Source organism: Balaenoptera acutorostrata, chromosome 18, assembly GCF_949987535.1.
Source record: "Balaenoptera acutorostrata chromosome 18, mBalAcu1.1, whole genome shotgun sequence".
In the NCBI taxonomy this organism is placed as follows: Eukaryota; Metazoa; Chordata; class Mammalia; order Artiodactyla; family Balaenopteridae; genus Balaenoptera; species Balaenoptera acutorostrata.
In genome coordinates, this window is record NC_080081.1 from 8,425,617 (window position 1) to 8,443,130 (window position 17,514).

At 42.4% G+C, this 17,514-nt stretch overlaps 1 protein-coding gene across 12 annotated transcripts in view; it reads right to left on the reverse strand.

Moving 5' to 3' along the window:
- ERCC5 (ERCC excision repair 5, endonuclease) overlaps positions 1 to 17,514 on the reverse strand; it is a 266,206-nt gene that overhangs the window by 229,148 nt on the left and 19,544 nt on the right. For 9 of the 12 annotated variants that reach the window (XR_009005888.1, XR_009005889.1, XR_009005893.1 and 6 more), the window contains exons 6-12: positions 17,207 to 17,350; positions 15,033 to 15,240; positions 13,574 to 14,695; positions 11,385 to 11,632; positions 10,921 to 11,040; positions 10,537 to 10,750; positions 8,264 to 8,408 (exon numbers count right to left, since the gene is read on the reverse strand). Coding sequence is in view for 3 of the 12 variants with exons in the window: in XM_057532767.1 (XP_057388750.1) it covers positions 638 to 1,228; positions 2,967 to 3,049; positions 4,172 to 4,374; positions 8,264 to 8,408; positions 10,537 to 10,750; positions 10,921 to 11,040; positions 11,385 to 11,632; positions 13,574 to 14,695; positions 15,033 to 15,240; positions 17,207 to 17,350 (3,078 nt within the window). In the remaining 9 variants the exon portion in view is untranslated. Of the gene's footprint in view, positions 1 to 354; positions 1,229 to 2,966; positions 3,050 to 4,171; positions 4,375 to 8,263; positions 8,409 to 10,536; positions 10,751 to 10,920; positions 11,041 to 11,384; positions 11,633 to 13,573; positions 14,696 to 15,032; positions 15,241 to 17,206; positions 17,351 to 17,514 lie in introns of those variants that run through there. The other 3 variants (XM_057532767.1, XM_057532766.1, XM_057532768.1) reach the window with 3 other exon arrangements.

Here is a 17,514-nt window from a genome sequence, read left to right on the forward strand (position 1 = left end):
TCGCACAGAAACGAAGACCCAACACATGCATAAATAAATAAATAAATAAAATTAAAAAAAAAAAAGACAAGACTTGAGTTTATGTGGAAGTCAGTGTTGATTTTAGTAGAAAGCCGTTAGAGAAGACTGAAGCAGAAGACGTATTTCAAATTATGAAGGAATAAATAACGAGCAAAGAAAAGCAGCAGCTGTAGTCCAAGTATTTGAGAAGTTGGACTGAAATGTAAATATAAATGAATATAAATATATTTATATAAATAAGATGAATATAAATATAAATATATTTTCTTCTCGTCTAGGTAGGAAAGTCAGAGGAAACGCACATTGAGAGTGAGTACCGATCAACAGAAATCCTTTTTCCCTTTTTAATGTTGTCAGAAAGCATCAGACGTTGTATAATAATAGAAACATGAACAGACAAAGCCTGTAAATACAAGGAAATATTCAATGAAGTGGAAAACACTAGAAAAAGGTAATATATTTAAAAATAAATGTCGAGTTTAACGTCCATATTTTTAAAAACCACACAACAAAGACTGTGCAAATACTCTGAATTTTATTATTTCCTCACAACAAATTCATGACGAAATGTTAAGCTGTACCCAGTTAGAGAGGATACATGTGTATTTAGGCGTCTTTAGATTTTCCTCTTCCTTCCTCTCGTACTTCTCCGTTTCCCCTCTTTCTTCCCGAACACAGACCTGGCGGTGACCAGGACGGGCTCTGCCTTCTCCCCGCCATCATCGCTGGAGCTGCTCGTGGCGGCACCTCCGTCTCTCCCGGGAGCAGGCCGCGCTGTGCTCTGTGCACCTGCAGAGCTGACTGTTGACTCTACGGCTGCTTTTCCCCTTTGCACGTTCGCTACAGGGAAATATTCCTCATCCCCACCTGAAGAGGCATCGGATGACTGCGAGAGGTAGGCCTCCCCCAAAAACCCACCACATTCGTGCCCCCGTTTAGAATCCGAAAGCCTCTTTCTTTTCGGGCTGGATGACTCTTTCCATCTATTTGTTGTGCCTCTCTTCTGGGTTTTTCCTTTTGCCTCATCGAGGAACTCAGAGTCTTTCTCCATGGCCACAGAAACTGCTTCTATTTCACTGGCTGCTTCTTCTCTTTCTTTTCTCAGCATACATGTCACAGCTCTGTTAAGTCTCTGGCTCTTAATACCCTTAGCCTCCTGTTTCTCCTGTTGAGCTAATCTAAAGAAAGAATCAATTCGGAGCTGCGTCTAAAAAAATGAAATAATATATAATAATAATAATAATAAATCAGACAAGTAAGTAAACTTTCTAAAGCAAATCGAAGAATTCCACCCTGATTACTGGCATTGGATGACTCTTTCAGAAAATACTAATTCATTCTCTCTCAAAGCCCATCTCTCCCAAATGAATGACTGGCAGCAAATGTTACTTTCAAGATCATACTTAAAGCAGTACACGTACCACCTCCGTCAACTAAGCCCTCCACCCACATATCAAGTAGGAAATCCCTTCCTCAGCATCGAAAGAGAGTTAAATATTTTTCAGGGGCCAAATATATCATCTTCTTTTAGAGCAACACAACTTCATGGGGTCTGTTTCTAAATTCTACTCTTCCCTTCTTTTAAAAACATTGTCATCATATGATACCTTCAGGAAGAAACTTCACAGTATTATATATTAGGAGTCGTAGGAAATATTCTTGACTTTTGTTCAGCAAATCCACTTTCAGGAAGACATTCTTTAAAAATAGTTACATTTGAGAAAAGTTACATGCCTGATGTTCATCACAGCATTACATACGAAAACCTGAAAATTCAAGGTCTACTAAGTGAAGTGAACCAAGTTAAATCTCTTTGACAAAATGTAATCTGGCCATCTGAAACAATGAAGGCCATGCGATACACAGAAAAAAAACTTACCTTAACCAGTGAATGGGGGCTTTATTTATAACAAATTGCACTTATGTCTGATAATAAATATATGTGGGAAGGAGGGGAAAAATAAGAGAAAATGGACGTAAATGTTAACATCTGTATTAGAGGAAGCAAACAATGAGTAATTTTAATTCATTTTTTTCACTTTCTAATTTTGGGGAAATAAACTTATATTAATGTCTACAATGAAAAGGGAGAATAGTATTACAACAAAATTTATCTGAAATTAAGGAGTAATCAGTTACTAAGCCAACTAGCTTTCCTTGTCGGTGGGCGTACAATGTTTCAGGTACAGAAAGTCATCAAACAACACGAAAGTTTCTGGAAAGGAGGTCTACCTCAGTTTTTTGTTTGTTGGTTGGTTGGTTTTTCCAAAATTAACCCAATCTAATGGAAAAGGATTTAACTTAAAACATGTATCTTGCAGGAGATGGTCTGAATTCTGCTGAATGGTCTACCTGTATGTATGTTTTGTGGCCTGTCTCTGGGGTGGGAGGGGGTTTCTGTGTGGGTAGGAACACACTCATGGATAAAGCGAGATGCTGTTACCTACCTAAGGGAACCAAGGGTCATACAGAGCCTTCTTTTCACCTCAAAAATCTCTCCTGCCAGTATACTATGACTGAATTAGTACCTTTGATGATTCATTTACAGAGTTAAAGAATATCAGTACTTGAAGACACTTAATATTCAGAACTGCTTTGGACTGGGCACTTCTTAAACTTTTTAAAAATGAAAATAGCTCTAAAAGGGTAAAATATTTAACCATAAACACCTCAGTATGCAATCCATTATTAGACTGTTTTTCTCAAAGTCAGAGTGAATACAAAAGGATATCAAAGTTCAGCCCTAAGAGTGAAAGTGGAAAATGAAGACAAAGTCCAGCTTTCCCGTTTTCTGTTTTCCTCTGTTCTCTTACTAAAGTATAATAATTTTTAAATGTATGTTACGTGCCCTAAAATAAAAGTAACTGGTCTTTAACAGCTGGCCCTCACAGCCTTCCTAACTTTACTCTCTATCCTGAACTTAGGAAAAGAGCTGCCATGATTACCTGCTGGACATTCAGTTGCTTTAATACAGGAAACAGAGATTCATCTGTCTTCATCCTGTTCCAGCCAAAATACCGCTGACAAAATATGCAGGCAGTTAAGACTCATACATGTTTTTAAAGACATTTAAACAAGTGATAAATAAAAAGGTCCAAAGCCACCCTTGATTCCATTCCCCATGTCTCCGAAGATTTTCTTATTTATAAAGATTAAAATGATAAAAGAAAAGAATAACAAAACAAATTATTCCAACATAATCATCTGGCACGATGTTCTTATAAATATCCTCTAAGATAAAAAGATATTCAACTCTCATTTTAGGACATCAAAGACTCATGACTATGAAAAAAGGTTAATCTAGAATAAAAACAAATTTCTAATATCACATATATTTCTTTTTTCTTTGAGAAAAGATGTAGTTAGATTAATACTATGGCAAACTTTTAAACATCTATCCAAATGATTATTTAAATATGCAGAAAGGAACAGTAATAGAAAGAATACAACTAAAAATCTTTTCTATTCTTTCAGAATGAATACTTAAGTATGTAGTGTATCTATGAATGCTTATCACTACTTACTTCAAATAAAGATTCTCTTTAAAACTAAAAAGATGATTCACAGTAACTAAAACATGGAAGCATCTCAAGTGTCCATCAACAGATGAATGGATAAGCAAAATATGATGTTACATACAATGGAACAGTATTCAGCCTTAAAAAGGAAGGAAATTCTGACACATGCTACAACTTGGATGAAACTTGAAGACATTATGCTAAGTGAAGTAAGCCAGTCACAAAAAGACCTATACGGTACGGTTCCACTTACATGAGGAACATACTTACAGCAGTCAACATCACAGGGACAGAAAGTAGAATGGTGGTGGCTGGGGGAGGGGAATGGGGGAGTTAGTGTTTAACAGGGATAGAGTTTCAGTTTCACAAGATGAAAAGAATATGGGGATGAATGGTGGTGACGGTGACACAACAATGTGAATGTATTTAATAACCACTGATGGTAAATTTTATGTTATGTGTATTTTACCACAAAAAAAAAAAAATTAAGGAGAGAGAGAAAGGAACAGAAAGGAGCATCTTAGCTGATGGAATATTTAAAAATAAAACTGATCCAAGTTCATGTCCCATAAGTTTTAAACCAAAACACATATTAGACTTGCTATTCCTGAGGTCTGAGGAAGGGAAAGGATATTCTCTAATCTTGTCGAGATCGGGTTTGCCCCACAGAAACGAGCCCTTGGACTCATCCACCACAGGCTTGAGGTAAGCGTCCGCCACGGCCAGGTTAGGGAAGCCAGGCGTGAGCTGCAACTTGCGTAACTTTTTTTTCACTTTGGTGTCATAAGGATTAGGTCTTATCTTCTTATTCTTTTGAGCTTCATGCCACCACTCGCTACAAGGCAAAGGAAACGAACCTTCGTGAAGCAGTAAGACCTTATGGCAGACGCACCACAGACAAAGAGCTCAACGTAAAGTTCAGAGAAGACAAAGAGCTCAACGTAAAGTTCAGAGACATCAAGTCAAGTCCCACCCAACTCCAGAACAAAGCCTGTGACTTACAAAATGACACTGGTACATGTCTCGTGTTATTCACACAGTATACAACGAGGCCATCACTGACCGCCCCCTTCCCCTGGGCTTGGCGCTGTGTTAGCTGCTCTACAGGCGCTGTCATCACACGAGCACAGGCCTCACCTCACAGACAAGGAAGCTGGACTCAAACAGAAGCCGCTTCCTCAAGACTTCACAGCTGGGACTGCTACAGTCTCCCTCCAGAGCCCACACTCACAGAAAAGTCACAGTTCCTCCCTTTCCCAGTGGTAAAATGAAGTAATATCAATGTATCCGTATTATTTACCTCCAGTCAACTACAATCAGGAACCAAGAACATTTAATAAAATGTAAAAATGCCAAGAAGATGTTAAATTTTTTAAATGCAGAATATAACTCTACATCAAGTGTGATCCCAATACTGGGAAAAAAAATGTATATATGAGGAGAAAGAAAGAAAAAGTAAACAGAGATATTTAAAATAATAAAAAACACTAACAACTGTTATTTTACTGTGTGCTAGGCAATGTTCTAAGCGAGGATACAGCTGTTACTTTTCTTTATGTTTTATTCCTTTTTCAATTTTTCCATTGTGAGTATAAATCACTACGGTGGGTTAAAGCCCATTCTTGGACCCTCCTCCCAACAAGAGGTGGGGTCCATGTCCCTTACCCTTGAGTCGGGCAGGCTCCGTGGCTGAGGAAGGGACATTGTGCCAGGCCTTTAAAGACTGCAGTTTCCACTTCCTGTCTCTTAGAATATTTGCCTTGAAAGCAGCCAACATGCTGTGAGGAAGCTCCAGCTCGTGAGGGGGTCCAGATGGAGAGGGTCCAGGCCCCCCAGGCCACGTGCCGGCCGACAGCACCGCCTGCCAGCCATGAGCGAGCCACCTCACGGGGCCCCTCTAGCCCAGCTGAGACGCCCCCGACACACCTGGCACCAGGAGAGACACCCCCACCCTGCGCAGCCTGATTGAACTGCGGATTCACGAGCAAAATCTCTGACTGTTGCTGTTTGAAGTCACTGAGGTTTAAGGTAGCTTGTAATGTGGCAACGGACAACCAGAAAAATTTACACAATTAGGATAAATAAATGGCATAAAAGTTAAAAACATAAATATAACCCTCTCCAATCTACGCACTAACGGAACCTAAAAAACCCTACCTCCGGGGCTGCACATACTCATTGGTCTCAGGACCTGACTCACGGGCTTGGTCTCCACCAGTGCTGCAGCTCAGCAAGGCAGGAGCGCCATCTAGTGTTCTAACTTCAGTCTTCGTGCAGGATCGAAATGCAAAAAGGAAAAAAAGATCTATCTTCACCAGTTTTAAAATATTGTTCAAGAGGTCGCTGGGAGAATAGCTATAATTCTCCCCTACTCTCTTGTGAATTTTCATCTCTGAAAGAGTGATCATGATTGCCAGCCTGGAAGAGCAGCACAACACACTGCAAGCTCACCAAACCAGAAGGAGCACCCCTCCCTCAAGCAAGAGGGCCAGGCGCTTGAAGGTGAAAGGCGGCATCTGCCAATCAATCAGCCGAGCTCGGGGGACACAAGAGGGAGCCGCAGTGACTGCGGTAAAATTGAAGGGTTTGTGCCCTGACCAAGCCAGCGGAGTGGAACTGCTGTTCTCTGTTTCTGGGCTATTTGGGAATTTGGGCTCAGGATTTTCAGATCTCATTTCCCCCCAGGAAAATCCAAAATTTTCTGTGAAATCTCCCCCAATTTAAATGTTGGTAGCCCACTCAAAATTAAAGAACATATTGTGTAGGCCAAAGCAAACACAGCTGGGCTGAACTCAGCCTGCAGACTCAGAGCAGCTCTGCTGTAAAGGGGGACTGGCGGGCCAGGGTCTGGTTAGGAAAAGGGAAAGCAGAGAAGAAAGCAAGGCGACACACCCTCCCAGTCTAACTGCTCTTCCACTGTCTCCGCGCCCTTTAACTGCACCCGTCCTAACCCTGCAGAGACAAGCAGGCGGGGGCAGCTCCTATCTGCCATCAGCAAGCTAAAAGACCAAGGCAGAAATTACTAGAGCTGACTAAAAACGTAACCATTCAGACAGCAACAAACGAGCAAGAACTGTTGAGAGAAGAAAAACGGCGTAAACAGGCATTCACTAGATCAGCATGGCAAACTGTCAACAAACATGAAAAAAAATTTACTCTCGCCAATAACCAGGACACCAAATCGAAAAGTTAGATACCATTTTCACTTATCCTAAAATAATAATCGGTAAGAACTCAAAGACATGTATATAAAGTCACTCAAGGCAGTATCTGTTCAGACTTTTAAAAAAACCAGAAATAACAACAGGCATTTGATTAAATTAGTTATTCATGATACATCAAAAGACTCCTATGGAGTCATTAAAAACAGCAATGTAAATCTATACGTCGCTGATAATATGCCCTGTTCTATCACCAAATGAGTTGCAGGTAACATAAAAAGTATACAGCATCGTCCCATGCTTGTAAAAAAAATAATAATAATAACAGACTTATACGAGTATACTTGTGCGTGTGTGTGATTATATATAAAATGCATGTGTATATTGTGCACAGAAAAGACTAACACTGTATAAACCAAAATGTTATCTGTAATCTTTTTAATTCATATTTTGTCATTTTTCTAATGTGTGTTTATTATTTGTATAAAAGTTACTTGTACTTTTGCAAGTTATTTACATACCATGACTTACAAGCAACCTAACAACGTACCTTCAGTATATACATTTCCACAACAATAAGAAAATTATGAAAAGAGAGATGACGAAAGCAAAAAATAAAATACATCGCTATGTGTGCTAAGGCTGGAGGACAGCAATCATTCAAACAACTTTGTATTTAATTCTAATCACTGAATCTTCAGACCAGAACATCCCGAAATTTTTCAAACCAGGAGCTACGACTGGAGAGAACACTAAAGAATCATTAAATCAGCTACTGCCAAATAGTATCCCATGTCAAACTGATGATTAAAAGATGCCATCACAACCTGTGACTAGACGAAAAACCACTGAATTGGACTTTAAAAGAGTAAAATTTATGCTGTGCGAAGTATATTTTTTTTTTTGAAAAATGCCACCAAGGAGCAACCTTAAGAAAGAACTACTTTCACAGACAACCTCGTAACTAGCGCCATCTCAGAATCTCCAAAAACAAAGAGTGTACCCCAAGTACAGCACAACTCTGGGTTCCGGACAGAAGGAGACGCCACCACTGAATACATCAAGTCTACACGCAGAGAGAAAACGTTCCTGGCATACAGCCCCATGCCCCTGTCTGGCCGACCTCCCTCAGAACACTCGGCACACAGAAGTCCAAGCACGTGGATGCTTCGCCCTCGCCCCCAGGGTGTGGCAGCTCCTTGAGGACACAGCCTGGGCCTCAGTCACCTCCCCTATTCCAGCCTAGCACACTGTCTAGCACATAGTAGCTGCTCAGGAAATATTTGAATGAACGAAACAGTAACATCTACACTCCCAGGAATTCCCACTGGACTGACCATGTATCCTTAAACTCGGATAAGCCTGGCACCTCTAAAAATAATTGCCTATGATTTCATCAAACTCTAGAAAAGGGAAAACAAACTTTAGTAACCCCAACCATTACCTCCTCCTGTTTTCTCAGGGAACAATGATTTGTGACAGTTCACGACGTAAATAATAGTTCTGTTTAATTTGGGTATTTATATATAAACACCTGAATTAAAGAAATTAAGAAGGACTTACGAGAATCTCAGGAGAGGTTCCAGGCCATGTCCAGGGAATTCATTGAGAATTTCCATGGCTGTAACACAACCTACAGTTGGTATTCCTTCTGTATAATCACTTCCAAGCAAATAGGCCAAATTTATTAATTTGTTCCGGTCCAATCCTATAAGAATAAAAGTTATTATATATTTTTCCACTTTTTATTTTATAAACATTTATTACATAACATTTATAAACACTTCATTATACAGATAATATACATGTATATATCCTTATCCAATATCCAAAGGTATCTCTCTTTTGCTATTTGAAATAGATTCCTTTTTTTTAAATGGCATTGGGGGGGCTTCCCTGGTGGCGCAGTGGTTGAGAGTCTGCCTGCTAATGCAGGAGACACGGGTTCGAGCCCTGGTCTGGGGGGATCCCACGTGCCGCGGAGCAGCTGGGCCCGTGAGCCACAGCTGCTGAGCCTGCACGTCTGGAGCCTGTGCCCCGCAACGGGAGGGGCCGCGATAGTGAAAGGCCCGCGCACCGCGATGAAGAGCGGTCCCCGCACCGCGATGAAGAGTGGCCCCCACTTGCCGCAACTAGAGAAAGCCCTCGCACGAACTGAAGACCCAGCACAGCCAAAAATAAAATAAATAAATAAATAAATAAATAAATAAATTAAATAAATTTAAATGGCATTGGGCTTGGATTTTTAAAGTTTCACGCATCCTTGCAGTTTTAAATGCCACATAACCTCTGACCCCCAAGTTCGGCCCTCTCACCGGGACCTCTCCTATGAACCATAGTCACACACACTCAACTGGCACCTTAACGTCTCCGTCGGGATGTCTAACGGGCATTTCAGAGACAACACGTCCAGACCCGGGTCTTCACGCCCGCAACAAATGCACCTGCTCCTTCCCCCGTCCCGCCAAGGGAAGGTTGTCTCTCGGGAGGCCCTGGGAGTCACCTGTGGCTTCCCCTCACCAAGGCCAGCCCACTCCATGTGCTGCTGCGGGGGTGGAGGGGGTCATCCTTGACTTCTCCTTCTCTCACATCCCAACCCAGTCTACCCGCAGAGCCTCTCCACCACACTCTGGACCTACTTGATTTTGGTCTCCTCCTTCCTCTCTGACCTCACCTCTTGCCATCCTCCTCCTCGTTCACTCACACTGGCCCCTGAATTCGTTTCCCGGGCCTGCCGTAACAAAGTGCTCAGACTGAGGGGCTGAAACAAAGGATTCATTTCCTCTCAGTTTTGGGGACTAGGAGCCTGACCTCACGGTGTCGGCACGGTTGATCCCTTCTGAGCCTCTCTCCTTGGCTGGCAGATGGCCGGCTCTCCACGTGTCTGCACGTGGTCTTCCCTCTGCGTCCTAATCTCTCCTTCTTAAGAGGACACCAGTCGGACTGGATTAGGGTCCACCCTAATGACTTCATTTAACCTTAGTCACCTCTTTAAAGAACCTATCTTCAAACACAGTCATACTCTGCGGTACCAGAGGTTAGGACTACAACACATGAATTTGGGGGAGACACAATTCAGCCCGTAACTATCTCCATGCTTCCCTAGAACACACCAAGCAGGCTTCTGTCTCAGGGCCTTTGCACGTGCCAGTCCCTTTGTCTGACATGCTCATCCCCACGGTATCCATAGCACGTGCTTCCTCTCTACTTTAGGCTCCAGTCCAAAAGGTGCCTATTAGTAAAGCCTTTTCTGACCACAGAGGACATGCACTTCCTGCGACTGCAGGTCACTCTCGCCTCTCTTTTACTGCTTTGTTTTTCTATATGGCTCATACCACTGTCAAATTATGATTTATGTATTTTTTTACCATCTGTTTCTCCTGCTAGACTGTTTTATTCTCTGCCGTTTCCCCACTTCCCATTGCCAAGAACAACAACTGGCATATAGGAATCGCTCAGTGTGTATTTGCTGAATCAACGGGAGGATGAAGGATCACTGCCAGAAACAACAAGGACCATGAGGCTCATGATTCCAGGGGTGACCTCCACCTGTCTCCCCACTCTACCACCTTTGGTTTACTCTGGAGAGCTCAGGTAACCAGTTAGAGCGTAACCAGACCTGATGATTAAAACTGCAGAAAATGTCTGGGGTTTTAATTTCTTAGTTCCAAATTAAAAATCGTATTCTGCTACAGAAGCAAAAGATCGTTTATATGAAAACCTGTATAGATCTACCATTTCCATTAATGCACCGAATTACCTCCTTGGAAAGAAAGAATTCATACTACAAATTCTGAAGGTAAATTTCAGAAAGCAATCGTCCTCTGAAGTCTTACCTAATTGGTTGTGAAAGTCCACATACTGGTAATATTCTACAAACTTGTTTTTATTAAAAAAGTTTTTATAGACATGCCGTGCTCCAAACAGCCAAATGTCACTGTCGTCAGTGATCGTTCCGGAAGTTTGATCAGTCAGATCCAGGATGGCGCACTGAGCTTCTGCTTCCATGGGAGCCTCGATGTAGGGGATGCCGAACAGGCGAAGAAGTTCCTGAAGAGGTACAGACACGCGATGACCCCTGCTGAAACGCAGGACCTGGCCTCCACCGGGAAGTGGGAGCAGTGCTTAAACGGGTAACTTAATGCACGTGTCCTCGGGGAGTCTGATTAAGGAAAGATGTCGGTAGGTATTGTTTGAGGACACCCAAGCTGTACACCTACCTGGCTTTCCTGGAACATCTGTCCCGTCACAGTAGCGGCGACCCGTTCTTGCTGCTGTTTTTGAGCTTTCAGTGAATTCTGCTGTGTTAAAAGGTTGCTCTCCAGCGTCTCCAGCTCCTCCTATAAGATAATTTTGTTTGTAGATAATTATATTAATAACCCAATTAAGTTCATTGGTTATAAAAAGCCTGTATTTAGTCTGACTGAAGTTACCAATAAGCTTTTTCTCCTTATGCAGGTTTCCGCTTGGATTTCTGAGCAAGTCTGTAATACCTCTGGAGTTCCCTCACTAACCCACACGGGAAGTGGACACTATCCCAGCCAGCAACCTCCACAAGAAAGGAGCCATGTCAGCAGGAGTAAGAAGAGCTATTATGCCTTCATCCAGCAGCTCCTTAAAAACTCAGAAGCTACTTAACCTGGCTTCCTCAGCAATGAGTAAAAACACGATGTCACGTTATTACCAGGTCAACATCTTGCCATTCGTTGAGCAAGTCGTCTGCGTCTTTTTCAGTTTCTTCAGGTGGCTCTAAGTCCACGGCCTCCCTCTCAGAGTTGTCTCTCGGGAGGCCCTGAGAGTCACCTGTGGCTTCTTGCTTCTCAGTTCCTACTGGTTCCTCTTCATCTTGTCCAGAGGGAGGTCTGGAAGCTTCGTGTAACTCAGCTTGAAGTTCATCACTGCTATTTATACTCTGCACTTCAATGAAACTTCCTGTACCAAAATAATAAGATCATTTTGTCTATAACTAAAACATTTAAATTACCCTGAAATCACCAAGAGCTTTCCAAACTATCCTGAAAAATGTTTTACCCTAAAAAGAAGAGATTTAAATGTCACAGAAAACATGTAACAGTAGTATATTGTTATTAAATAAATTTATTGATAAGTGCCTGTAACTTCAAAATAAGCCTTTTCAATTAGACACACTGGCACTGTCTCTGAAATTAGGGACCACACTCTCAAACATTTGCATGTTTGCTTTATACAAAAACGTCCTCTGAGTTAACTAATATTGTTTTGAAATTCAAAAAGAACTACCAGGGTGTGTACACAATCATGGAGTTTTTTTAAAATGTTTTTATGCTATTTCACTATGAACACAGCAAAGAATAACGCTGTGACACAGAAGAAAGAATCCTGGATAAGGACACAGAAGAAATAGCTCTTCCTCTTCCACTTCCTTCCTTCCTCTCTTGATGTCCTTTCTTCTTTTTAAAAAGCATTTATTGGGGCTTCCCTGGTGGCGCAGTGGTTGAGAGTCTGCCTGCTAATGCAGGGGACACAGGTTCGAGCCCTGGCCTGGGAAGATCCCACATGCCGCGGAGCGGCTGGGCCCGTGAGCCACAACTGCTGAGCCTGCGCGTCTGGAGCCTGTGCTCCGCGGCGACAGAGGCCGCGGCGGTGAGAGGCCCGCGCATCGCGATGAAGAGTGGCCCCCGCTTGCCACAACTGGAGAAAGCCCTCGCACAGAAACGAAGACCCAACACAGCCAAAATCAATCAATCAATCAATCAATCAAACATACGCATCTGATTCAAGATCCTCATTAAAAAAAAATAAATAAATAAATAAAAAAAAATAAAAAGCATTTATTGATTCCCTTACTTCACTTCAGGGGGAGGAGTCTGGATCTGAGGACACACTCAGGACGGAGGGGCTGGGACCAAGGGGACAGCCAGGACCAAGGAGGAGGCCAGTGATATCGGGAGCTGGATACACACAGAGACTGAGCAAATAAGTAAATACACTGAAGATAGCAGAAGGTCTCTCACTGTTAGACAGGGAAATTATAAAGAAGGCAGAGTGCAGAATGAGATCTGGGATGCTAGAGAAGAACTGCAGATACGAGTGTGAGCTCACGGGTGTATACACAGCCCCACGAACAGGTGCCAGGGTTGGGATTCAAACCCCATCCAATGGCCCCAGAGCCAGAGCTTCTTGGTCTACACTGCACTGCTCTCTCCCGTCTCCACCCTCTGGTCACCTCTGCAGGGGAGCTGAACCAAGAAGGCCAAGTGTCCCCCTGGCTCAACCTCACCTGGGAACGGCGTGGCAACTCAAGTTTCTGGCCATTCTACACATGTCCACAAACGACCACAAAGACACTACCATGAGGACTGACTCTGGGGTTAGATATAAATTTCAGTGAGTAGGCAATTTTGCAGATTTGAAATCTGTGAAAAATGAAGATTGACGGTACATAAGCATACATAGATATAGACATATACTATACATGTGTACATATAGAGAGCGAGAGAGACAGAGAGAGAGAGATGATAAAGCCAATGTGGTAAAATGCCAGCCACTGAGGTCCTAGGTGAGGGAAATAGAATGTTTTGAGATACTTTTTCAACTTTTTAAAAGTTGTTAATTATTTCAAAATAAAAAGTTAAAAAATTAAAGGGAAACTCACCTTTACCTTCTCCAACTAGGGCACTCCCTCCCTTTAAAAACAACAACGAAAAGAGTAGCCAAACAGCAAAGGTCAAGATTCCATTACTAGCTGTGTGTCCTTGGCAAAGTCACTTGACCTTTCTGGGCCTCTAGTTCACCACCTGAACGATGTGGATCTGGACTACACTAAAGCACCTCTCGGTTCCTGCAGATGCGAATCCTACTTTTCTTTATCTCTAAAAGAGCACAAGCACTTACCGTCAGATTCACTTTCTTCAGAGTCTGTTTCCGTTGGTTCCATGGAGGCTGGAACTGAAATTAAACCCTGGCCTGCAGATTCAACGGTCTCATGTTCTTGGATGGTTTTCAAGAAATTCTCATGCTCTTCGGCATTAACAGATGCCACGTTTCCTAAGTCACTTATTGTCTCTAAAGGGACACTTAGCGTATCACTCGATTTTTGCAAACTGACGGTGCCTTCAGGAGCAGGGTTTTTTTCAGATTCTGTTTCGTCATCACTTGAAAGAACAGAGGTGTCATATTTACTCTCAGGTGGAAGAAGAAGACCTTGCTGTAGCTCAAGCACTTTGGTATGCGTTCCACTCCTTGACACGGAACTTGGACTTGGAGGTGTCGGTATCCGCTCTGGTCCGCTCTGGAGCCCAGGTGCATCCCTGGGTAGCACCACAGTGTTTTCCAAAGGAACCGGGTCTTTTCCATCCGTAACTGCAGCCTCATCGCTTGTCTGAAAGGCTTCCTTCACCGGGGGAATAGACGACATCTGCTCTTTTGGCACGCTAGAGTCGCTGCCTTGACAAAAGGCAGTCCTCGGTAAGTGAGCCGATTCTGTCCGCTCTTTTTCGGCATCAGCGCTGGTCACAGGCTCCTCTGCGAGGCTCACACTGGCTGCGTGAGACGCTGCTGCCAACGGCGCTCCTTCCCCGTCTCTCATTTTAGGTCCTTCCTCAGTCTCCTCGTCAGAACTGCTCTGGAGCGGTTTCGGTTTTCTCGCGCCTGCCCCTCCTGTCCGCACGTCGCTCCTGGCACGCACTGTCACGTCTTCATCATCGTCATCGAGAGCTCTCTGAATGGCCAAGAGAGTCAGCGGCGACACAGAACCCGCACGGGCGGTGGCGGGCGCTCGCCTCTCATGGCGCAGCCTGCAGGTCTCACTCTCCAGCTCATCTTCTGAGCTGCCGCCCAGCAGGGCCGCCTGCACGGCCAGTAAGGTTCTCGGGGAAGGAGGGGAGGCGTCAGGCTCTTCCTTTGGCTCCAGCTTTTCACACGGAGATGACTTCAAGTCAGAAGACCTGCTGTGCATTTCACTGCATGAAGGAAGAGACTCCGAATCCACTTCTGCAACTTTCTTCGCTTGAATACCTTGAGAAAAATTAAAATATTCTCACTATGTAGTTTTACAGTGTGACAACATGCTTCTAGTTAGATGAATAAGAGCATACCAGTTCTCATAAATGAATTTATAAATTCTCATTTAATAAGCAACTAAGTTAATTCGTTAGTTAATTTTAAAGTGGGTTGGTATGATACTACTTAATACATTAATAGCTATATACATTTATTATTGCATTAATAATAATTATAGTCAATAAATTAAGTAGGACTTCATTCATATTATCTGGGGGTGGTAGCTTACAGAATTCAGAGACACGACATATTTTTGGTTTTTAACCGTCAAATAAGTGATGGTACCTGATACCTTTAATCAAGATGTAATGTGAAGTATCTTCAGAGACCACCCTCCTTGACTCTACCTCCTTCAAAAAGCCTCCTTCATCTTCATATTGCCTTTGGATTTGTCCTGAATGTTGTTGATTCATTTCCTTTTGGACATTTTCTATGTGTTGGTTTAGATAGTTTTTTTTAAGCAAGCCTTTGAGCTGGTACTGTGAAAAGTCATTGGACTCCTAAGGCAAAATAAATAAATAAAATGATTTCTTATATTAAATACAGATAGTATTCCCATATTTCCATCCTTTTCCCACAAAGGGGATAAAGAACAATTGATTTTTTCCATTGGTGGTACTTTCATACTAGAAAAGTAAAATTTGAATAGTAGGAAAAAGCTATAATTGCTTTGTTAAAGGATAATCTTTCAAACAAAAAGAACTGGGCAAAAGAAAGGAAATCATGGATACTGTTTATGATTCCATCATTTACTCAGAAAACATGTATTGAGCATGTGATGCGTGCCAGGCACTGTGACGTGCTGATTCTGGCTAAGCGGACAGCCTTTCAGAACGCAAGTGACGTGCCCAGCACAGTTCCTGGTCCACAAAGGACGCACAATAAATCACTGCAATCACAGCTATTAGTAATACTTAACAGTTATAAGGCATTTCCTGAGTAAGACATTCTTCTAAGTGTTTTTAAATATATTATCCCATTTTATTCTCAACCACCGATGAGACAGACGTCACTATCTCCATTCCACAAATGAAGAAACTGAGACTTAAACAGCTTGAGTAACCTCTCCAGAGCCGCATGGCTATGGCTAGTAAGTGGTAGATCTGGGGTCAAAAGCAGGTTACCAGGGCTTCCCTGGTGGTGCAGTGGTTGAGAATCTGCCTGCCAATGCAGGGGACACAGGTTTGAGCCCTGGTCTGGGAAGATCCCACATGCCGTGGAGCAACTAAGCCTGTGCGCCACAACTACTGAGCCTGCGCTCTAGAGCCCGCGAGCCACAACTACTGAGCCCACGTGCCACAACTACTGAAGCCCGCGTGCCTAGAGCCCGTGTTCCACAACAAGAGAAGCCACCGCAATGAGAAGCGTGCGCACCGCAACGAAGAGTAGCCCCTGCTCGCTGCAACTAGAGAAAGCCCACACGCAGCAACGAAGACCCAGCACAGCCAAAAACAAATAAATTAAATAAATAAATTTATTTAAAAAAAAACACAAAAAAGCAGGTTGCCAAGCCTTATACTAAATTGCTCCTATTACTATTACGATTATTACTCTTATTACTTACCAATACTACTATTATCAATTTTGCATTTGCCCAATGTTCAGACAATGCAAAGGTCCAGCCTGTATGACTTAGAACTTCCTTTAGCTACCAGAAGGACGGATCCAACGAGCTGTGCACCATCCTACCCTGGCCTACCCATCCCAGATGCTCTGTGGTGGCAGAAAGAGAAAAAATGGAGCAAACCATCAGGACTGCCTCTCTTTCTCCCATCCTTCCCACTGTTGTTTACATAATCCAAATTCTATTTCCTCAAAGACCAGCCAGAGATCCATTTACACTCAAGAAACAAAATGCTGGATGGATAGACTGAACCTGGATGTTTCCCCTGAAACAAAAATAAATTTACTTCTGTCCTTTGGATATCATTTCTGTACACCTTAGCATTTTCCTATGTTCACGTTCTTCGTGGAAAAGCAGAAAGGAGTGATGGGAAAAGAAACAGCTCCTGCCTTTTTCATATTTTTGGTATCAAAACATGTTAATATTCTACAATGTATATTATGGGTTAAAATAACTTTTATGAACTAACCTAAGAATTGAACCACTAAGCGTACACTAGGCACTTACTATGTGAAAGATACTGAGCTGAGTGCTAAAAATACAGAGGGAGCAGGGTAGGCACATTTGGGTGCTAAAATCTAAAGAGACACTACAAGGTGCTGTGAGAACACAGAGCAGGAGACAACACCTGGTCTTGGTGGAAAGTCAAGAAAAGCTTCTCTGAGTAAGTATTTATAAGTTCAAACTTATAAATGCATGTTTCATAGGATCTCGGAGATACACAAATGCCGTTTACTGTAAACGTATATTGTATAAGTAATGCTTATCAATTTTCTTTTTCTAATGAAAAATTTTGCTGATATTCTTAATTCTAAGCATTAATGCACTGTTGTATAGTTTACCTCCGGCATTGCTTCAAATAATGTTCTTCTCCGCTTGGTAAATTCTTTCATATCAGTCAAGATTTCATGCTTTATTTCAGGGGGCAGGCTGCTAAAGTCTTCAGACTCAATATCTACTGCATGAGGATTCTGAAAGAACGCCTCCTGTAAAGAGTAAAACGTAGCATCATGAAATTTACACTTTATACACTTAATTCTATTCACCATGACAGATTTTTTTCAGTGCTTATATCATAAACAGAGTTCTGCATAATCTACAATAGGCTAAACACAGTTGTACATTATCTGCCATAGGCATCAAAGTGAAT